Source organism: Pinus tabuliformis, chromosome 4_2 (genome assembly GCF_031772625.1).
Source record: "Pinus tabuliformis cultivar Carrire ecotype Pingquan chromosome 4_2, CPIR1, whole genome shotgun sequence".
NCBI classification, from domain to species: Eukaryota; Viridiplantae; Streptophyta; class Pinopsida; order Pinales; family Pinaceae; genus Pinus; species Pinus tabuliformis.
Genome location: NC_142304.1, coordinates 1,123,551,028 through 1,123,574,969, shown reverse-complemented (window position 1 = coordinate 1,123,574,969; position 23,942 = coordinate 1,123,551,028). Strand labels below are relative to the sequence as shown.

At 40.8% G+C, this 23,942-nt stretch overlaps 1 protein-coding gene across 1 annotated transcript in view; it reads left to right on the top strand.

Annotated features, from left to right (window-relative positions):
• LOC149173610 (uncharacterized) overlaps nucleotides 1–3,667 on the top strand; it is a 45,446-nt gene extending 41,779 nt beyond the window's left edge. Inside the window, exon 6 of the mRNA XM_089426752.1 lies at nucleotides 3,601–3,667. Within this exon, the coding sequence (XP_089282878.1) occupies nucleotides 3,601–3,667 (67 nt within the window). The remainder of the gene's footprint in view (nucleotides 1–3,600) is intronic.
• The last annotated feature ends 20,275 nt before the right edge of the window (nucleotides 3,668–23,942 follow it).

Here is a 23,942-nt window from a genome sequence, read left to right as displayed (position 1 = left end):
TTTTCTGCAAAGCATCCTGAAGCACACAACTTGCTCCCTCTAGGAATTATGCAGTTTTTGCTGCCAAGGCCCTCTACTACACAAAATACTTCACCCAAGAGATCTTCTCTCCAGCTAAGCCAGATCCCACAGAAATTCACTACTGATCTTAATTTTCCATCTCAGTCTCCCAGTGACCTCTGCCAATTTTCACTAGTAGTTCCTGGAGCTCTCATCCCAACTCGAAACTTGCCTCACACAGTTTTGTAGCCTTGTCCTATCTCCAAGTCACTTGCATCCAAAAGTGAACAATCGTACATCATGGTAGACTAGGAGGTTTATGGACTTGATGTTGTTTCGTCATGAGTGATTGCAGATACAGGTACATGAACAAACATGACATGACAAAGAATTGGATGATCAAGGAGAGTACATCCAAAGGGATGTGTTCGAGAATAGACGAACGAAAAAAACATACAGAGAGACAGTTTTGCGAACACATGAAACATGCGAAGAGACAATTTTGCAAATGGACGAAACATGCGAAGTGACAATTTCACGTATAGATAAAACATGTGAAGAGATAGTTTCGTGAATGGATGAAATATGCGAAGAGATAGTTTCACAAATGGACTAACGACAAAACATGGAAGGACATATTTTCACGAATAAACAAACATGTCAAGCATGCCAAAGTACATAAAAAGGAGCAATGTGCAGATGCAACATCAAGCAAACCCAATGACCTTCAAGGACTCCACACACATTACCATGCGGAGGTGAAGCTGTGATACACCAAGGAGTCATCCATCACTCAACAATACTATAGTTTGACATGCACACCAGCAAAAGAATGAACATACCAACATTGCCATGTCGAGTTGTGTCACGAGTCATGTCGGAAACATCACTACTATGGACCATACTATTGTCAATGAATGTAATGTAAAGTGAAAGTCCAAGAGACCCACTTGTAATCTGAAGATTCATGTAATCTAAGAAGTCATGAGAGTCAAACAGTTATGAGGGAAGTTGAATGATCACAAGGGCTAGTTTCACCCTTGGCTATAAATACCCCTTCATTTGTACACACAAAGGACTTTTCAACTTGGCTCCTCCCAAATATCCTTGAGAGTCTGTAATCTTTTCTTTGAGGAGTGAGTAGTGACTCTAACTTCCCACCCATGGGGTTAGTGATGTATGGTGTATCGATGTGTCTTTTAACTTTCGCTTAATTTAGAAGCATGTTCACAAGCCAGCATGTTTTCTCACATGTGTTGTAACTGTTTGTAAGAATTAAGCTTGAACACTTGTAATACATGTTTCTTTAACCTGAGTTAAACAATTGAACTCATTTAGTTGTTCTAATACATATACTTATGAAAATGTGTTGTGTAAGTTGTTAATGATGTCATGCCCGTGTTGGTTACCTCTTGAACATCAAACAGAACCTTTTACAAAACCTACAATAACAACTGTTTCACTCGCATCTATTGCCCGATGGTTGTTGTACATGTTATCTTCCTTTGTGTGTTTTGACTGCCGCATTGGGACTTCCTCCCCTCCAACCTGAGACTCACTCCCACCCTCTCTCTTGTGGAAGAACCTTGACACAAGTAACACTCGCACTCACCAGTCACGTGAACCTCATTGTTCAATAATAAAGAAAATTACTCTCACATGCTAAAGAGAAAGAGATAAGGCATATATTTACGATAATCGAAACTGGCCCATCATACCGGATAGGAATCCTACACCAAATGGTGTGAGGTCTAATTGGGACTACATACCAGGGAGATCTCCTGATGTTGGTGGGTCTAGCAACATAAAAATTATGGCGCTAGAAGGAGGGCCAAATGACCAATCGAGTCCTCACAATCTATTTTGAATCTTTGCATACCTATCATGACTAACTATAGAGTTTCTCTATTAGAGAATATGTCTTATGGAAACAACTTTGAAATCTCAGAAAAGCTCTTGGATTACTTGTCACATAAAACATATGTCGGTGGAGGCTATGCAGCCGTGGTTAGGCACATAGTTAGCATTGTAGGCTCATGTGAAAGATATGGAATCTTTGAAGATTACATGACCTACACGTTGCTCGCATACACGCTTCAAGAGCACCCAATGCATTGTTGTGCCAGACTGCCCAAAAAATATATTCATTCTCTTTCTCATCCGGTCGCAGAGATAGACCATGCTTTCAATCACTTGACCATTAAGCACTCAACAAAGAAATTCTAAAATTACGAAAATCACTCAATGAATCTGTTGAACAGTTTCACACACACTTTTGTAATCTTGCATACCAATTTATCGAATATGAAATTGATTGAGAATTTCTTGATGGAATATTTGAGTATCTTCTATAAATATCCGAAAATGTGCAATTCTTGAAAGCACTTGAATCCTGCTTAGCATACTTTGGTGATGGATCTACACAATCATAGGCAGGCACAGTTGTTGTCACAAGTGATTTTCTGCCTTCACCTTATCAAACAGCTTCAGCACTGCAGAGTGATGTGGGAGAAAATGCACACACAAAAATCATTTCCAAATGTTTCTACTTCCAATCGTTCACAAGACACATCGTATGTTAGTCTATCATTACATCACAAAGAGGACACATCTTTCTTTGAAATTCCATCTAATCTGTCATCTATAATTTATGAAAACATAAAGGGTGAACATCCTTGCTTCTCACCTACCCCTTTGCATGATTCATCAGGATTCCAATGAACATCCCAAATTTTCTGATCATGGCTATTGTGATCTTTGTACTTCATCTGATCACAATGTTGATTCACTAGCTGTTAATATTTCTAGGCCACTAGTCTTCGGTGATCTACCTATTGATGAATTCGAAACCCCGCAGGCTATCAAGGCACTTCAGGTTGAGCTGATGGTTATGTCAGGCCATTGCTATCCTAAGGTTGGTTTCACTTCTGATCAGGAGATTTTTGAAACATGCAAGGCTCCTCATCACTCTCTACTTTGCATTGAAGATCAACCAAACACCCAGATTTCGCTTCCTCCACTCAAATCACATGATGCCATCGCTCTTACATTGGAGGAATCTTACACATCAACCACACTTGTGTGCAATGTAAGTGGTCTACCTTTCTCACATTTTCTTGCATGTCACAACCAAAAGAATGCGTATACTTAACATCTGCATGTAGTCTAGCACAAAACCATGGCAGGTCCACACAGTGCATGCCATTCACTTTCACTCATTTCTTTTATGTGGACGCACTTAAGCCCAAAGTGTGTTTTTCTTCATCATTATATCTTTCATGTTTGTTGGTTTGCTTGACTATGTTGTCCGAGAACCACGCCTTCACCAACATGGGTCGCCCAATGTGACAGTGGATGCATTGGAAATATCACTTCACGTGAGTAGGCCCATGCACTATTTAGCATAGGAGTCGGAATATTCTTTTCTTCTTTCTTTTCTTTTATTTCTAGTTTGCATGTCTTATTGCTTGCTTAATTTCTTTGGTTATCTTGCTTGCTTACTTTCTTTGGTTGTCTCGCTTCCTTGCTTTGATTACTTGTTTTTCTTTTTCTTTACTTCTGCTTTTTCTTTTTTTCTTTCTTTGTTTTTTGTACCTGTAGGTTAGCTCTTGTGAAATCGTGTTTGGCTCTTGAGACAGGCCGGGTGGCTCTAAGAGGACTTGTATAGCTATCAACATCTGGTTGTATGTTGTCCTCTCTCTTTATGAAGAACCTGTTGTCTTCAGTGGATGATGCCTTGATGGAAAATAATTTTTCTCAGAGTGAGTATTAGTGAAAGCAAAATGCTTGCACTCTACCTAGAACCACCAACTCTAGTCAGCTCTTTTGGGTTAATCCTTGCTAGCTCAATAAAGAAGAGTAAAGTGAGGGGGGAAACCTTAACAAGTATGTCAGAAGTATACATAACATAATTATCTGAAGGAAAAACGTATTCTACTATCAATAAGTAGGGATCCCTCTTACACCTCTAAAATAAACAAGTTCTTATGCACAGTTCTTTGAAAAATGAAAAATGAAAAAAATAAAAATATGAAAATTCTGACAAAAATAATAAGGCAAAAGAAGAGAAAGGCTTCCTATGTAGAGAGGTGATGCAAGTAACTCTTTCATGGTACTAACCAGGCTCATTGGAAGCAGAGTGATTTTGTGTTCCTTCTTGACTCCATTCGAGTATTGTCTAGGCCTGCTGGCAACAGAGCAACACCAAAGTTGAAACTTAAACTCTCATTGTCATATTACTTATGCACCAATATACCCCTCATACCCAATCAAAACAACTAATTTTACTTGCCTTGGAATGTGTGTTGATCTATCAAGGGAATGGTAGGGACTACATCTTTGAAACAAGCTAGTGTGGAAACCACAATGATCAAAGAATCAAACAATACTTCTGGAAGTGTTAGACTTGTTTTTCATGAAGCAAGGTCCATTGAGAGAGTTGGAGTTCTACTAGTGTGTCACCAAGTGTTGTAAGGGCAACAACAACCATCCAAAATTTTAGCTCACATGCAAATTTTAAACCCTAAATCAGATCCTCCAATTGATTATCTTTGGTCGCTTGTTGGTAAGCTCATGATTTCAAGCTCCCCTCGATATCTAGAGTTGACCGTGTTCTCATCTTCATGCACCATGTGTCATATTTGGGCATAGGAGTTTTTGTTTGTCATGTAAAGGGAATGTTGTCTTGCTTCAATGGATTTGTGTGTGTATGAGTGATTTTCATCACATAGACATGTTTCACACTCACCTCACGCACTCATGTCACGAAGGTTATTGCATTAAGCAAGGCATGTCTTATGTATTCTACATAATATACCTTGTTAGTGTGATCACAGTCAAGTCCTATCAATGTTTGCATGTGTTTCACTGATCTAACACTTCGCCATTTTCCCAAGAAACCTATCCTCATCTAACTTCCCAAAACTGTGCGATTTGCTTCTGCAGCCATTAAGCTTTTGCCCTTGTCTTCTCAAACCTCACAGTGCACATAGACACCAACCTCCATTTCCTACTGAAACCTTGCAGCCCAGAGACGCCACAACCTGCACTCCACTAAAAAATTGCGCAGAGGTGTCCTCCCAAGACCCTTGTCCTACAGCAGTTCTTTGAGCCTCAAAACTACATAGTTTTTTCCAAGTTTTGTTGTTTGTCTTGCATGCAGAAACTGCACAGACGAGCCTCCCAGGGCCGCATTCCAACAGCAGTCACTGTGTGCTGAAATCATGAAGATTGATCTATTAGTGACTACAGGAAAAGGTGACATGTTGAAATTGATTCCAAGGAGTTGAGGAGAAGGACCAAGGAACCAGGTAATGGAAAAGATCAGGACCATATGCGAACTCTACCAAATGCATGATCATCTTGAGGGTAAGTATGGTAAGTAAAGAAAATATTCTGAAGTACACTTCTTAGTTGAGTTTGCAGGACTATTTATCATTGTCATACATTGTCATATCATCATGTCCTCAATAACATGCATTAGTGAAAATGCAAAAATTCATCTCATGTGTTTCTTCTACATGTCTTTCTTCTTTCACTTGTTCAACCAACTGTCCTCTTCTACATGTTGATTGATATGTCATGTTTGCGACCTCATCCTGTTAATGTTGAAGGCTATGCTTGAGTTATGTTCCCCATGAACACATCCATCACATTAACACAAAATGTTGTATACCCTGTCATGCAAGCGTCGTCGTGGTCATTCAATGATCCATCACAAGCATCTCGCTTGTCACTCACACCTTCAGTCAATCATGTTGAGCATATGTTGTCTTGATGGTTTGAGGCATCTTGTCATCAAGTTAGGTTGAGTGTGTGCTCACAATGTTTGTGTATGCACAAATTCACTTGCTCACACACTTACTAATTTTGTTGAAGCTATGATGACTAGATCACCCTCTAACAGCCATACCTCCACCTTGCAATCGAATTGACCAATTTTCACCCATAATAGCATAGAAGTTTCTAATAAGCCATTTAAATCTGAGTTGACTTCAAGCTGATCATCTAACCCTCTTACTGGTTAACCAAAGAGTTTGACCGAGCAGTGACCCAGGACTCACTCCCCTAAATCTTTTTGTAGAAGTTGCAGACCTGGTCCGCTCTATTGACTAAGAAAACCTTACAGACAGTCTAGACAAACATAGAGTATCCATCCTTATCTCTCCTCCAAGATTGCATAGTTTTTCCAGCCAATCACCAGTAAACTGACCGAATACTCACCTAGAAAACTGTACAAATTTTTGAGAAAGCCCCTTAGTAGCCCAATATCTCGCTCATCTTAGAACCTGCATAGAGGTGATCAACATGTGAGCCTCCCAGAAATTGCGCAGTTTTTGTCTCCAGCAAACCCCACAATTTGTTGCCAACTCCCTCGAGGAATTGCACAGTTTTTGCTACCAAGCCTCTTGAAGGCTGTAGCCTGCTCCCTCTAGGAATTATGCAGTTTTTGCTGCCAAGGCCCTCTACTACACAAACTGCTTCACCCCATAAATTGTGCAGATCTTCCCTCTAGTCAAGCCAAATCCCACGGAAAGTCACTGCTGATCCAGATTATCCATCTCAGCCTCTTAGTGACATCTGCGCAATTTTCACCAATAGTGCTCGGACCTCGCATCCTGGCTCGAAACTTTCCTCACACAGTTTTGTAGCCTTGTCCTCTCTCCAAGTAACCTGCATCTAAAAGCGAATGATCATGCATCATGGTAGACTAGGAGGTTTATGGATTTGATGTTATCTTGTCATGAGTGATTGCAAATATAGGTACATGAACAAACATTACATGATAATGAATGGGATGAACAAGGAGAGCACATGCAAAGGGATGTGTTCTTGAATGGACCAACGGAAAAAACATGTGAAGGGACAGTTTCACGAACAAAGTCCCAGCCGATATGATGGCCCAGTTACCATTATCTTAAAGATATTCCTTAGCTCTTGCTTCTCAACATGTGAGAGTGCTCTACTTTGTTTTCAAACAATGAGGTTTGCATTCCTAATGAGTGCTAGTGTTAGTTATGTCAAGGTTCCTCCATAGTAGAGAGAGAGGGTGGGAGTGAGTCTCAGGTTGGAGGGGAGGAAATACCAACTATGTCAGAGAAACACAACACAACAGGACATGAACAACTTCCGGAAGAGTAATCCACATGGATGTGGTAGTCACAACACACAAAGGAAGATAGCATGTACAACACCCAATGGGTAGTCCACACGAGTGTGATAGTCGTTACAACAGGTTTCGTAAAAGGTTTTGTTTGATGTTTGGGAGGTAACCAATGTGGGAAGGATAGTGTTAACAACTTATATAATGCATTTTCATAAATATATGTATTAGAACAATTGAATGAGTTCAATTGTTTAATACATGTTAAAGAAACATGTATTACAATTTTTCACTATTAATTCTTACAAACAATTATAACTCATTTGAGAAAACGTTCTAGCATGTGAGTGGGCTTCTAAATTAAGTGAAAGTCCCAAGACACGTCAATACACCATACATCAATAATTTTTTGGGCGAGGCATTGGAGCCATTACTCACTCCTCAAAGAAAATATCACAAACTCACAAGGCTATGTGGTAGGAGCCAAGGTGAAAATTCCTTTGCATGTACAAATGAGAGGGAACTTATAGCCAAGGGTGAAACTGGCCCTTGTGACTGTTCGACTTCCCTCATGACTGTTTGACTCTTATGACATTTAAAATTACATGACTCTTCAGATTAGATGTGGGTCTCTTGGACTTCCACTTTAGAGTAAATTCATTGACAACAGTATGGCCCATAGTAGCGATGTGGACGACATTACTCATGACAAAAATCAACATGGAAGTGCTGGTATGTTCATGTTCCTGTTGGTGTGCATGTCGAGCTGCAGTTTTGTTAAGTGATGGATGTCTTCTTGGTGTATCGCAACTTCAACTCCGCATGGCAAGGTGTGTTAAGTCCTCGATGGTCATTAGGTTCACTTGATGTTGCATGTGCACAATGCTCCTTTTTTGTACTTTGGCATGATAGACATGTTTATCCATTCTTGAGAATATGTCCTCACATGTTTTGTCCTTTTTCCATTGTGTTAATACTCAGGTTGTTCCCTTTGACTCCTAAGGGAATACGGCCGAGGTAACCACAAACCAACTTTGGATTAAAGGTTCTAGCCTACCTGCAATCATAGAGGGCTCTCTATTTTGATTTAGCTTTGTTTTTAGGATTTTAGGCTAGTTATGAAGTATAAGGTTTTGTTTGAATTTTGGTTGTCATCTGTTGTCTGAAGAAGGGTTTGCAATGATCAAAGAGGGTTTATTCCATTGGGCAAATGGAGTCCATGACTGATTATTACTTAGTATTTGTGATAGAAGAGTGTTACTGCAGAACCAGATAGGTATCCATGATACAAACCTTTGATTTGAGAAGAAATAGTATAGAATCACACCATGAAAGGCAACAAAGATTTCTTTCTTGGTGACACAGAACATAAAAGGCTGAATCTTATTCAAGAGCAAAAGAGAATTCTCGAATAGAATTTACCATAAAATTAGAGTAAACAGGAGCATTTAAGAATTTCATATTTACAGCTAATCTTGAAGAAAACATAGTTAGCAGGAATGATTGAGTTTAGGGTGTCTTACTGGACAAATCCTGAACTATTCATTTTCCTTCCTACTAAGAAAACGTATATCATAGATGAGTTATGTAAACATATAAAACATAGAGACAGTTAGGAAAAAACTTATTGTATCATGAGAAAACACGAGAGTTTTGCAACAGCCAACAATCCCATCACAACATGTCCAAGCATAGCCAAGTTGAGAAAACCAGCAGCTTCTTGTATTATACTTCTCAGAACATAAAGCCGATTTCTTCAGAACAAATAAACAACAACCCCCAAATAAGCTAAGCGGGGCGTATATATACAAAATTGTCTTTACAAAATATCTGAAAATGAGTCATTGACTCATAACTTTCTCTACCAACTCTCAAAAATAGTGGATACAATAGTTATTGCTATTAAAGCAGATTGATTACAGCTAGTCATTCCTGTCAGAGATCTTTTGACTTTTGGGGTGTCTTGGGACGGGTGAGCACCTTTGCATCGATTTTGAGAATTCTTGCATTTGGGCTGCCCTGTCATGGTGTTGCTGTGTTGGACACATCAATTGCATTATCCAGCTTTACCCAGACATTGCCTTTTTTATCTAGCTGTCTTCCACTGTTGCTTTAAGTAGATTTGATACATGAGTCATTTTGAAAATGCTGACTTTAGGCCAAAACTAATTTATCAAAGTAAATTTTGTATCATACTTCTCCACCATTCTTCAGTGGGCAGTTGGTGCCTCTGCATTTTGATTATAATTTCATCAGCTTCAATGTATTTGTAATAATTGGGAGTAACTGCAAAAAGGTTCCTAATCTCATGCTCAATAAAAAATAGATTTTCCAGCTTATCGTAAAGATCCTGCCCAGATGGGGGCCCTACTTCCTCTGGAGTGCTTGCATATGTTGTTATTTGATTTGTTGCAAAGTTGTTGACCCTTTTGGCATAATGTTCATGTGATAACAATCTTCCTGCACTGGTCACCAAACTGGGGAGGCCCCTGTTATGTAAAGCTGTGATTTTTGCAATAAATTCATTCACTTCTGCTTGTATTTCCTGACACTTTCTCTCAAATGACTCGACATAACTTCTCAGGGTAAGCACCCTTTTTATCAGCAGAATAGTATCAGTCCTGTCTATAATGCCCATTCCTGCTAGCTGAAGGCCAGTCCGATTGTTAAGGACATTTATCATTCGGTTGGCTATTTCAGGCATACTCCCTAAAGATGCCCTGGCTCTTTGATTTTCAGCCTGAGCTCTGCCCTGAAGATTCATTTGCTCATGAACTGTTTCAATGGACTGCCATTGATCTGTAATAGATTGGCCAATTTTAGCCCATAGAATTTTCTTTACATCAGCTATAGTTTTGTTCATGGTTAATTCATTTTCCAGCTCCTTTATCTTCTTTTCCAGGGTTCTTAGTTCTCTTGTCCTCTCAGCCACATTCTGCTTTGATTTATCATATTTCTCTTCGAGTGTAGCCAATTTTTCTTTTTCTACCTTTAGTTCTGCCATCTGTGCCTCAAGAGCCTCCAGTTCCTTCCTCATATTCTGCATGTCAAGGCTGGGTGCCTGCTCTGGTGTTGCCACATCTGGTGATGGTGCTGAAGGGCCTGCTTCTGATGTCCTTTCTGGGGGAGGAATTATTACTTGAGGAGTATCCTCAAGATTTATAACCTGCTGAGGTGGCCGAGACACCTGTTCTCCTTCCTTTTGCTTTAGGGCCGCCTCCAAGGCACCCTCTGTTTCCACTAGCCTTTTGTGCAAAGCCACCAGCATAGTCGTCACATCTTGATCTTTTCTTTGCTGGGCAACATCTTCAGTCTGAGGGTGAAGGGTTGGTGGTAGCTTAACCAGCTTCTTCAAAGCTGCTATTTCCTCATCTTTCTTCTTCATTAATGCTTGCACTCCCTTAGGGTCATTTGGATCATGGCCCAGTTCTATGATGATTTCTTCCAAGGACTTGATTCTGTTATCCTTGGTTTGAGAGGAAGCTTTCTCTAGCTCCAATTGAGCAGTAGTGTTATTTAGGGAGTTTTGCAACCTATCTGCCAATAGAGTCTTATCAGCCAATGTAGCATAAACCATCTCCCCTGTTTGTTTGTGCAATTCTATCTGATCCATAGGATGGATGTCCTTGGCAAAGACCTCTAGGTTGGTCCTAATATAGTCGACAGCTGACTGAGGCTGCAGCATGGTGGGCCTAAAATGACTAAGAGTCATTTTTCCCTCTTGAATATCATAGGCCGACATATGCCTTTCTTGATTGGTTGGCGTCATCTTGAGTAGTTGGTTATAGAGTTGGATTCTAATTGGCTCATTTCTTGCTTTTATCTCTATAAACCGCTTCTTGATGCTAGACTCAAACCTTGTCTGCTGCCCTGATTAACTAACTTCTCCTCCATGCTGTATTTCTTGTTCCTGCTGAAAGGAACTGGCTGATGTTTCAATGTTGGGAGGGAGCATGGTACCAGTGGGCCTTTCAGGCATCTCCTCCTCAGAAAAGGGATTCAGCCTTTGTCTTTTCTCACCTTGTTGATCTGTTGAAGTGGTGAGAGGAGTTTCCTCCTGCCTATCTCTCTTCCTTGTTCTTTCCTCATTAGCTGGAGTTTGCAGCACCGAGGTTTCCACTGTTACCTCCTGCCTAGGAGGGAATTTTCCCTCAGTTTGTTGCTCTGTATTTGAAGGTGCCTCATCCATTTCTTCTTGCCTTTCTCCTTGTTGTTTTATGTTAGAGAGTAGCTCCTCTTGTTGCATCTCTTTTCCTTTAGCTGTAGTTGTTGCTTGTGTAGAGGCTAGGGCATATTGCTGGGGAGTAGTAGAAGAGGAAGCAACTACTCCAAGATGCTTGAGTACTGGGGAGCAAACCTGTCCAAAAAATTCTAAGTCAACTAATTTTTCTAACTGCTTCATTTCTTTTTGTGCCATTTCTTCCCTAGAACATGCCTCCACTAGGGTGCCCTCCTTCCATTCTAACTGATTTGCATATTTTTCAATGTGTGGGATTCTGACATGGTCATCGCTGGCAAGTCTGTATCTGACTCTTCTAAGACTTATAAAATGATTGGGGTCATAGGGTGACCAAAGGAAGCTTGTTTGCAGCTGGAAGATCTTTAGAATTTTATCTACTTCTTGCCATGCTTCTTCTCTTTTGTTGAAAATGAATGGGCCCAATTGGTGTTTGATTTTGAGCTGTGCTTTCTTATTTCTACTATGAAAGTGAATCATGCCTGCATTTCCAAATTGTCGGAAATACTCTAATGCAAAAAGTCTCATGGGGACATACTTTGGCAGTCTGTAAGGGGCTAGCTCACAGCCATATATTCTAATTACTCTGTGGTCTTGGTAGAAGTACCAATCTCCAATGCTATAATTCTTTGAAAGATGGAGGATCTTCTGCATATTATCGGTGAGTCTAGGAGGAGGAGAACTCTGTAGCAGAGACAAGGCCGGATAGATGACCAGATCAATGAACTCACAATAGCTGTATGGGGAGCAAGAGATATGGTGACAAACTAATGACCAAAATACCACTGACCTCCTGTTTCCTTTTGCATCCAGCTTTCTCAAGGAGACAGGGAAACTATCAGGCTGAAAGTATAACATTAAGTGATATATATAGGACGTGTACTTGAATACCCTTTCCCTCTCCAGGTTCATGAATTGCTCATGAATCTTGTCAGCAATGAATGTGGCATAATCATACTGGGGAGCAGGCGGCTGCCCTGGAGTGAACATGGATAACATCACAAAGGTTGTATCATCCACAAACTCACTGGTATTGAATCCCAGAATGCAGGATATCATGTCCACTAGCAGTCTTCCTGTATCATTGAACCAGACATGTAGATAAGGAGAAGGTTGCCGTGGCTGATATTCTGGTTTCATGAACAACTGACCAATCTTTGTGACCTCTGGGCTGGGCAACTTGGCAGCTTCTTGGAGCAGAAAATTCATAGAAAGGGGGACCAGAGGTTTAGTTGGTTTAAAGTTCAACATCTGATTTATGGATTGTGGAGTGATGTGGAATAGATGAACTCAACACTGCGCTCTGTGAGGGGTCATAGTGTTCGCAACACTGATGGATGAGGTCTGGGAACACATTGACTTGAGGTAGGTAATAAATGGGCAAATTAGACTCCCAAATACCTATGTCATCAGCACCACTCATGTATTTATCCCTCAGCTCACAAACAGTGTGTATGTAATATTTGGTAGTTATCTCAAGAGTCTCTTTAATTTTATGATCCCCGTTAGCAAGGGCCAGCCAGTCTAGGTTCCTCTGTGGGGCACTCAGAGGAGTAATGTTCAAGGCCACAGGGGTATCCATGCTTCACTTATCCTCTAAACTCGATTTATACTTGAATTGTGGATGAATGTGGTGAATTTTGACAGAGAAAAAGATTTTCAGGGAGAAACAGGGTAGCTTTGGCAAAATTGAGGTGAAATGTTGTCAAAAGGGGGTGAAACAGGGTGAATTATTTTGCTGTGGTGTGCCCTGCGACACGAAAAATTTGTGAAGGGTCTAGGTTAAGCATAATGCAGTGAATGAGGGGACTTTGATGAATTTGGGACCTCCAAGGGATATTAGTTCAGTCTTTGAAGGTATAGGAGTTCGGAATGCCGGATGGTGGTTATTTTTTGTTTTTAGCTTGTGAAGACTGAAAAACCAGTTGGTGGGAGAAACAAGTAAATACCTGGTTGTGGCGCGACGGGGGGAAGATGACCGTGTGGAATTCCAGGCAGCAGAAGCTTCAAGGACGAATTTCTGGAGGTTGGCAGAAGAACGACGTAAATGCATGCAGTCAACAGAGTGCTCAAATATATGAAAAATACAAAAAACTATGACTTTTGCACGATAATATGGGAAAAATTGGTTTTTAGCGCCTCTTTGATGGATGACATCAGCATGACGTCATTGGTGGGGTCGGGTACAGCGGGATGACGTGTCAACTGGTGATTTGGTCGACGTGGACGAGCGACGTGGTGGATAGGTCGGAATAATGGCGGAATGGAAGCTGAAGTAATGCTGATGTAGCAATGGCGTGGAGCGGAAAGGGAGAGCGGTAAGCGGTATTATCGGACCGCTTTTGGTATGGGCCCGGTTTGTGTCGGAAGCCACCCAATACAACGAGGAATTGACATGCGCCTCAGGCCTTATGTCATCCTCTGACACTTTTCGGGCGCTAAAGGACAGTGATCGGGGGCGGTCCGAAATCGCCAATGACCATCGGATGGGAGGGCCGGGATCCGACGGATGATGGGACGTGGACATGGTAGAGAGATACGGCGGGACCCGTATAATAAACAATTATTATTTCTGGAAAATTGCGCCGGGACAAAACTTTGGATAAATGAAATTGTGGATTTTTTGAGGTTTTCGGGGATAAATGGTAAACGATATATCCATTTATAAGGTGCGCTTAGGGTTATTAAATCAACCGGGTGTTAATTCAATTCCCAAAAATAAAGTATGAACAGATATTCCATGGGACTCCGACTTTCTCACACTTCCAAACTTTGGGATATATGGCTAGATTTCCCAGGGGGGGAAATATATATATTTCTGGGATTTTTTGCACAATAATGCTATAATAATAGGGAATGGGAGAACTTAGGGAGCTATATAGTAAGTTTAGAAGTTAATATGAATTTTGAGATGTGGAAGAGAAACAGAGAGCTAAGTTTAAGGAGTAAACTTAGATTTTAGAAGCAGATGAGGGTGAGGAATGATTTTACACAAGAAATGTGGCTTCTTTTCAGATAAGAAGGTCACAATTTGTCATGAATTTTTCAAAGGAGAAATGCAAGGAGGACTATTTAGGGAGATCCTAAAGTCCTCAAGGGGATGTTAGAAAGAGAATCTCTGGGGAAAACATGGGAAGTTAGACATGCTTCCATATTTTATCATCAAACTGCTGCATGGATACCTCTGCCAGTGCTAATATGTGCCTTCTTGATCAAGGCCAAAACTGAATAGAATTAGGCTTCTGCAACTTCTGGCTACCTACCCAACTTAGTACCTAGCATTTTTTGTTACTTCAGGGAGGGTGCACTTAGACTTGCAAACCCTCAATTGCTCTTTTTCTTTTTCTTTTCTTTTCCTTTTGAGTTTCTATCTACAACTACCCTTATCACTTCCAAGGCCCCAGATTAAGCAGTTTGGAACCTTCATTCTCTACCTAATCTACTAATCTGCCAAGATTAGATAGTTTGGACATATTCTCTTTCTCTATTCTACAACATCAATTTAAACATGGCATGATCCAGATTAGGCTGTTGGATCACCCATCCAGAAGTAGGACACTATCCAAACTATGTACAGACATGTTCTTCCATAGAAATATGGGATCTTTGCATCATCAAAGTAGAACATATTTGGAATTTCCCCTGCCAATCATGAAAAATGAAACCTATTGGTATAGGAGGATAACACATTCCAAAATTTGTCTCTTCACATGTGTCAATGAATTTAACGTAAAGTGGATGTCCAAGAGACTGACTTGTAATCTAAAGAGTAATGTAATATAAAAATTCATGAGATTGAAATAATCATGAGGGAACTCGAACAGTCACAAGGGCCAGTTTCACCCTTGGCTATAAATACTCTCTCGTTTGTACATGCAAAGGAATACCTTGGCTCCTGGCACATAGCCTTGAGAGTTTGTGATGTTTTCTTTGAGGAGTGAGTAGTGGCTCCAACACCCCACCCAAAGGGTTAGTGATGTATGGTGTATCGATGTGTCTTCGAACTTTTAGTTAATTAAAAAATCTTCTCACAGTCCAAAGCATTTTCTCACATGTGTTATAATTGTTTGTAAGAATTAATATTGAACACTTGTAATACATGTTTCCTTAACCTATGTTAAACAATTGAACTCATTCATTTTTTCTAATACATATATTTATGAAAATGTGTTTTGTAAGTTGTTAACATTGTCCTTCCCACGTTGGTTACCTCCCAAACATCAAACAAAACCTTTTACGAAACATGTTATAACAACCATCGCACTCCCGTGGACTACCCATTGGGTGTTGTATGTGCTATCTTCCTTTGTGTGTTGTAACTGCCACATCCATGTGGATTACTCTTTCGGAAATTGTTCATGTCTTATTGTGTTGTGTTTCTCTGACATAGTTGGGACTTCCTCCCCTCTGACCTGAGACTCACTCCGACCCTCTCTCTATTTTGGAAGAACCTTGACACAAGTAACACTATCACTCACCAGGCACACGAACCTCATTGTTTGAAGACAAAGCAGAGAACTCTGACATGCTAAGAAGCAAGAGCTAAGGCATATCTTTAAGATAATGGAATCTGGGCCATCGTACTGGGCCATCGTACTAGTTGGGACTTCATAAAATGGAGATCCCCTGATGTTATCGGGCCCAGCACAATCAACACCCCATTCCTTGGCCTGCACTTAGTGTTCAATGTGGACCACCTTTGACCATATATTCCACCATTACTGGACACATTGGACATTTTGAAACAACTAATACCAATAGAGCTCAACCCAAACTACATGTAACATGGCACAACTAATCAGATTACGCACACACATATCAAGGATGCTCACCAACAAAATATCCAACTATATCAGGTTGTGAAAGCCGACCAATTCCTGCACCAAGGCAAGTGGCTCACCAACGACCAAGTTCAACAAAAGTTTCCCCATCTCATGGAGGCACCTAATGCAATGGGGACCATTGCTTCCTAGGGGGGGGGGGGAATTATCTAGGTGGATATTTTTGGTCTCCCACCTATTCCAATTGGATCCCGACCATTGTTTTTTTTTGTTTCCTTAATTGTAGTATAGCTTACAATTTTTGACAATTTTTCAAGTCCTAAACTTATAAATCCATTTTAAGGGCCTAAAAGACATTTGTCGAGAAAATGGTGGGACCATAAAAGTGCAAGGTTAGGTTATTGATCTTGTTTTGACCTACTAGTGGAGATATTCAAAATGAGGCATTATGATAGTCAAACGAAGATTGTATGCCAAAGTTACGACCCCAGAAAGTTGACATTCCAGCTAACCCAAACAGGGCCCACAAGATTTTGGAGCTTCATCTCCTAGGGTTAGTTTTTTGTATGTGTATGGTTTCCCATTTTTTTTAACGATAAAATGAAATCCAAGCCTCATTGCAACACAATTTATAAGGCATGTAGAAACCACGTCTCTTCTTAGAGACAAGCTACCATTACTCGAACTAGTTTATTTCAATTTTGCACATAACAATTTTCAATAATTTGTTGCTAATGAATTAAAGTTGTGTTTAACTATAGTTATGTGTTTCATTTTGTATCTTTCTTTCATTTCATTCCTGTATAAATCTAGATCAGTGGTATCAGAGCAACCTTCTCTTTCTATGTTTTTTAGTACATGTCCTCAATGAGGTCTTGGTATAAGGAGTTGGGACTTGAACTAGTTAAACCTTTGCAGGATTGTCCTCACCAACACTGATGACATCCCATGGAAAAATAAAAGAAATATGAGCAAGAAGGAGATCCTATTAAACTACTTCTCAAGGAAGCCCTCAAGTGGTAAAGGAACAAGATGATGGACAGCTTTTCCCAAATCCTTATATGGATTCCCACTGGCAACACATGTTCATCCAGTAGTCACTTCGGAGGCATTTTCCCCTTCAAGGTATAATTGAACTTCGATATTCATATATTTGAAGGTCAAATAGATGTAGATGTTGTAGATAAATGGTTGAATCTGTTGGAGGGTTATTTTTCAATCCCATAGTTTCTCCAATAGGGAGAATCTTATTTTTGCACTTCTTAAGGCTGCTCCCTATGTTAACCACTAGTGGGAAAATTAGGGTAAGAAAATAGCCTAAGAACCGTCTCTATTCATAGACATACCCACTTCAAACTATTTCTGAGATGCCGTCAAGGAACAATATTACCCCATGGGGAGCTATGAGGACAAATACATACAATGGACCACACTATGATAGAAAAGGAACCAAGATGTGCATGAGTTCACAAATATTTTTCATACTTATTGCACAAAGTTGGGTATCGAAGACTCTAAGTGACACCTGGTACTCAAGAACTGCGATTGTAAATGGTGTTCCTAGACATCTCCCCTCTTGGTGTAGCATATTGATATGCTGCCAAGGTTGAACAAAAAATTAAGTAGAAGAAGTGATACTTTGGATGTGTGAATTTGAATCAATGAAAAAGCATCCTCTAACCACAAAACAAAGGAAAAAGCAAAGGTAGGTTGACCCAGGACAAACCATCGAATACACAAGGAAATAAAAACACCATGAAGATAAAGAATGACACAAGGAAGTGGTGTGAGTTCCACAAGAACCCCACTCACACCATAATTGAGTATTACGCCAAGAAACCACTAATGGCTGAAATTAAGGCTTGTGGTTCAGATGCATGTTCTGACTTGGAGTCAGACTCCAACAAGGAAAATGAAAAAGGGAAGAAAATTATTGATGTAGAGCCCTAGGTGACCATTGCCACCACCAAGGTCTAGAATATTGAGCCTGAAGACCCAAAGGAATGGGAGCATCTCTTCCACTCACAGGTTAAGTGAAGGGGTTTCCATTGCAGTTCATTATGGATGATAAGAACCAAGAAAACCTCATCTCGATAGAAGTTGTTAAGAGATTGGGCCTGCTGATCACACCACACCCACAACCATACACCATTAGGTGGATCCACCAAGGATGAGATCTACGCGCTAGCTAATAGTCTTTCCTTCCCTACAACATAAAACCCTTCACAAATAAGGTATTGTATGAAAAATATCCTCTTAAAGTTTGTGATGTATTACTAAGCCAACCGTACTTGTTGAATCATCATATTGTTGATAATTCTAGACCTTGCACTGTTATTATTAATTTGGGAATAAGTTATATAGGATATCAAAGGTAGCCCCTCCTATCGCCATCTCCTTGATCTCTACTAAGAAATGTAGTAAGGTCATCTCCCAGACCAGGAATATTTTTTCTTTCTGATTCGCTCTGAAAGCAAGGGGAAGATCGTGGCCACATCCATGGTCCTTGGGAAGGGTTCCTCCACACAACAAAAGAAGGTGGATAAGTGTTGTGGGGAAAAGTATCCGATGCGGATGACACTAACCCTACTCTAAAGGTGACAGTCTTTAGCAACAACAGAAGATAAAGTTTTCATGTTCCACTTTATAGAAGTACAGAGAGAATGGAAAGAAGGTCAACCAACCTGGTGTCTTTCGCTTAGTCGATCCTAGTCCTTCTCTCTTTGTATCCCGTTCCCAGCTCTTTGCTCTCCTAGCCGATCCAGCTACACACAGAACCTGCACAAAACAAGAGAGCAAACTACAAGATACATGTACTCATAACTGAAGCATGGATTAGGGTGCATCAAATATACATGTAAACACAAAACATCTATGTAAAACAAGTATATAGGAGAACATGCAAACTTTATTGATAGAAAGTAACAGGGTTCCAGAGGAAGTTACAACCAATGATGATGGCTCCAATCCAGCAGCACCTCCTCGGCAGCAAGAACTCTCCTCTTCACCTCTAGTAAAACAATCACCCAATAATCCTGGCAGTATACCAACAGCACCTCCTTGCTTATACAAAATTCCAGCCTCCTTAGACCTCATAGAAGAGCTCTATATATAGGATAGAAGAAGAGAGGATGAGTCAGCTTGAGACTGACATGAAGCTGCCTTGTGTCCTCTCCCTCTTCAGTTAATCTTCAGTTCTTGAGTCCACTTGGAGATCCTTGGTTACACATGGTGATCAAGTACCTCTTACTCATCACAAGGCAAATCTGATGAACCAAGTGTCAGTTTGGAAGCTTCCTGGGCAGTTGACACCTTGCAGGATGACTGTGCCACTTGGCCAATCTCGCCCAGCGCAGGTAGCCTTCATTACTTTTGACTTCCAGCGCAGGTACAGAGTGGGACAGTTGCATTACAGCGCAGAAGCTCAGTTAAGCAGCTGACATGATCCAAAATAAGCCTGTTTTGAAGTGTTTTCAGGTGGAGAACTGATTGGAAGTGCTGTTGTTTGATGACCTTGTTCTTTTAGGGGTAAGAACAACATGTTTAGGGACTGAGGATCCCTGTAATTATCGACATTTCATGCTCCATGACGCGAGGCACAAAAATGTCTATAACAGTTGCCCCCTAAAGTATGAGGCCGTTTATCGGGTGAAATGCTTTAGCTAGAGGATCCGAAGTTCGTTCCAGTGCTGAGGAGAGTGCCCTGTAATACAATACAATACAATACATTATTTTTCATTCATCATTATTCTCATGATCTAGCTGAGGCGGGCATTCCCATGCTCAGCTTTCTATAAATACATTTTGGTACATATGACAGACGATCGTCTGAAGATAGACTGATAATTTTTTGCTGAAATTATCACCCTTTGAATAGGATGATCATCTGCTGCAATGATGTACACGGCAAATGCTTTTATATTTCCTGAATATATATCGCAACGCGGATGGATGAAAATAGATCCGGGGTCTTCAAAACTCGTTCGATCTTCACTCTAAGTACAAGTCGATCCATGTGAGAATTGCGCTGAAGTCGAACATGGAAAGACATCGCTTGATTACCGGTCAATAATGAAAATCGTTAACAAGCGCGAGAGGAATCACCAATAATGACGATGACCCTCAAGGTACTGCAGTACAATTCACGTGGCGTGAGAAAGGACTTGGCGTCGAACGCCACGCAAAATCTTCTGGTCGAAGGTCATTGATGTATACCTGTCGCCGGAAGTGAGAAACTTGCCATTGAGGCATGCAAGCTTCAAAGTACTGATGGGGGTGTTCCTAGATCAAATTCTTGGATAATGAGCTGAAGTCGACAAGAAGCGATCCGTCAAAGGAGGGCCTTAATGAATCCCATATCAATGACACGGAACGGAGCTAATGACTTTAGTGGAGGTGAAAACAAACTGTGAAATATGATTCAGGGTGGCGATCATGAATGGATGAAGGATAATGTATGGTAGTGGATGGGACACGGTTGACACTTCCAGAATGACCCCTCTTGAACATATAACGACACTGATGCGATGGATCGGTAGCATTACCCCAAATGTGGATGGTGTGGCGAGGACCATGGTGATGAGACCGGTGAATGAAACAACCCAACCCGATATGGTACGGAGGAAAAGTGTCATGTTCAAGAGTGACTTGCTACCTTTAAACTTTGATGTTCTCCCAATTTTTCCCCAGTCATTTCTGACCAGTACCTCTTTATTTTTTTCAAGCTTGAGGAGGATAACATATGCTTGTTCTATAACCTGCCCTTCGGGCAAGCCCATCGCTATGATTTAACGAGCCTAGCAATAGGGAAACTCGTTCTCGTCTAAAGACAAGTTTGTCGCTATTTAATCATTTTAACGAGTCTAACGACAAAGAAAACTCGGTCCTTTTCATTTTTAGAGAGTCTAAAAAGGTACATAAAGTTAACTCCACAATTCCTTTTTCGTCAAAAAATCCCTTAAGTCCGAAAAAGTATAAAACAATACAGAAGGGATGGCTATTTGGTACTTTTACGAGCCGAACAAGACAAGCGCTCGATCATTTTGTGCAATAATCCCTCAGGTCCAAAAAGATTAAAATTTAGAGGAGGGATAGCGTTCCGGTCATTTAACGAGCTGGAAGGCCAAAACTCGGCAAACTTTTCATATTTTACGAGTCATTGAAAAGAGCTGAAAGAAGACTCGTCTTTTGAGGAACGAGTGATAAACAGGGATAGCTTCAGATTCCAGGTACAAGTTGGAATTTTCCAATTACGGCAGTGTCACAAGGATGGCTAGGTGAAATCACTCTTCGCAGCTGTTTCTCAAAAGAGGTAAACACACAAATGGAAGTGAATGATCGGCCAAATGAACAGTGGAGGTGATGGATGAAAACACAATCAAGGTTCTTATGGCTGATGAATTTACGATCTCAAAAGGTTATTTACCGGTTCATTTTTTCCATGAGCTTGAACTCTGGGGGGGAACTTTTGCTCACACTTTTCTATTTTTTAACGAGCTTAAATTCAGTCCTAAAACTGCTCGGATTTGCGTTTATTTTTTAATGAGCATGAACTATATGTTAAAACTGCTCGATATACCAGTCATATGAAGAACGCCTCTCGTAAGGACCAATTTTTATAGAGCTTATGCCTTACCACAGCTGTGCTCTCTTTTGGCAAATTTTACTTTTGCCCCACAGGCTTTCTTTCATGCAAGTTTGGAAACGGCTAATCTTAAAACCAGATAAATAACCGCCCCTAGCTTGCACTCCAGAAAGTTTGCATGCCCCCAGGTATAGGATAGAATTTCGAGGCTGCCCCTCCTCTCCCCTACTTCTGTTTTTCTTTGGGTGTTCACACTTACTTGTCATCTTGCTAATCTAATGCTAACGATACTTGTCTTCTCGTTATTTTAAGGGGTCTTACGCAGTACTCAGGCTTCCCGTCGGCCCACTTTTAACAAACAGCTATTTGTGACAATAGAAGAACACTACTCAAAGACAAAACATTGGTATTATTGAGGGAGGCTTGCCTCTTTCTTATTATCCGAAGAGTGGTTCTATTCGCTGCCGCAAATCAATCTCTTTCTTCGGCGGTGTCTATCATTGGGTTGTCCAAAGATGGTTACCCTCTGTCACAACAATACGGTCTCCTTCTTAGTAGACTGCCCCTGCTTATCCTTCAAAACATATGTTTCGATGGGCGAGGCTTGAATTTAAAGATGGTGACTACTTGTTGCGATAAGGGAATTCCTACTTGGGCATCGCCCACTTTTTTAGACAAAGGTGAATGATTCCCAAACACATAACTTTAACAAAAGATCATTATTCTAGAACAACCCCACTTCCTACGGACGGGGTACGGACTAGTCATGTTCTTCTGCGGAAATTTTGTCTTATACCCGGAGTTTCTTCTGCCCGAAGTAGACCAGGGTGCATGCCCCCTGGGTCCTAGTCTTTCTTTCCGAATCACTCACGCTCATCGGGAAGGAGGACCGGGGGTGGAGGCGAATCTTGAGTGAACAGACCATTTAGGATTGGTATTTGGCTATTTGCGATGCGAGATCCCGGAAATGAAAGTTGGTCTACGAGCTTGACCACCCTTCCTTCGTGTGGAAAACACATTACTCTAAAGAGTGAGGAGACTATCGCTCCCATGCAATAAATATAGTCGCGTCCAAGGAGTAGGTTATAATCCAAGGGTCCTTGAACTACCAACACGTTCATCATGATGGTCTTCCCTTTCAATGTAACAGGTACATCGGGGAGGATCCCTAATGGTCGACTGGTTCCTTTATCAAAACCTGAGAGATTTCTCAACTCAGGTAAAAGCGCTAGGGAACCCAGTGCTTTCCAAGCAACAGAGGAAAGGATACTCACAGACGCCCCTTCATCAATGATAGTACCAGCCATAATCATTCTATAGATCTGGACAATGATTCTGAATGGTGTACTGGCTGGTAACCGGGGTCTGCCTAGTTGATTCCAATCAAAGGATACAACCAGGTTGCTTGGTGGTGGGACCGAATATACGGCCAGATATCGTTAGCATTAGATTAGCAAGATGACAAGTAAGTGTGAACACCCAAAGAAAAACAGAAGTAGGGGAGAGGAGGGGCAGCCTCGAAATTCTATCCTATACCTGGGGGCATGCAAACTTTCTGGAGTGCAAGCTAGGGGCGGTTATTTATCTGGTTTTAAGATTAGCCGTTTCCAAACTTGCATGAAAGAAAGCCTGTGGGGCAAAAGTAAAATTTGCCAAAAGAGAGCACAGCTGTGGTAAGGCATAAGATCTATAAAAATTGGTCCTTACGAGAGGCGTTCTTCATATGACTGGTATATCGAGCAGTTTTAACATATAGTTCATGCTCGTTAAAAAATAAACGCAAATCCGAGCAGTTTTAGGACTGAATTTAAGCTCGTTAAAAAATAGAAAAGTGTGAGCAAAAGTTTCCCCCCAGAGTTCAAGCTCATGGAAAAAATGAACCGGTAAATAACCTTTTGAGATCGTAAATTCATCAGCCATAAGAACCTTGATTGTGTTTTCATCCATCACCTCCACTGTTCATTTGGCCGATCATTCACTTCCATTTGTGTGTTTACCTCTTTTGAGAAACAGCTGCGAAGAGTGATTTCACCTAGCCATCCTTGTGACACTGCCGTAATTGGAAAATTCCAACTTGTACCTGGAATCTGAAGCTATCCCTGTTTATCACTCGTTCCTCAAAAGACGAGTCTTCTTTCAGCTCTTTTCAATGACTCGTAAAATATGAAAAGTTTGCCGAGTTTTGGCCTTCCAGCTCGTTAAATGACCGGAACGCTATCCCTCCTCTAAATTTTAATC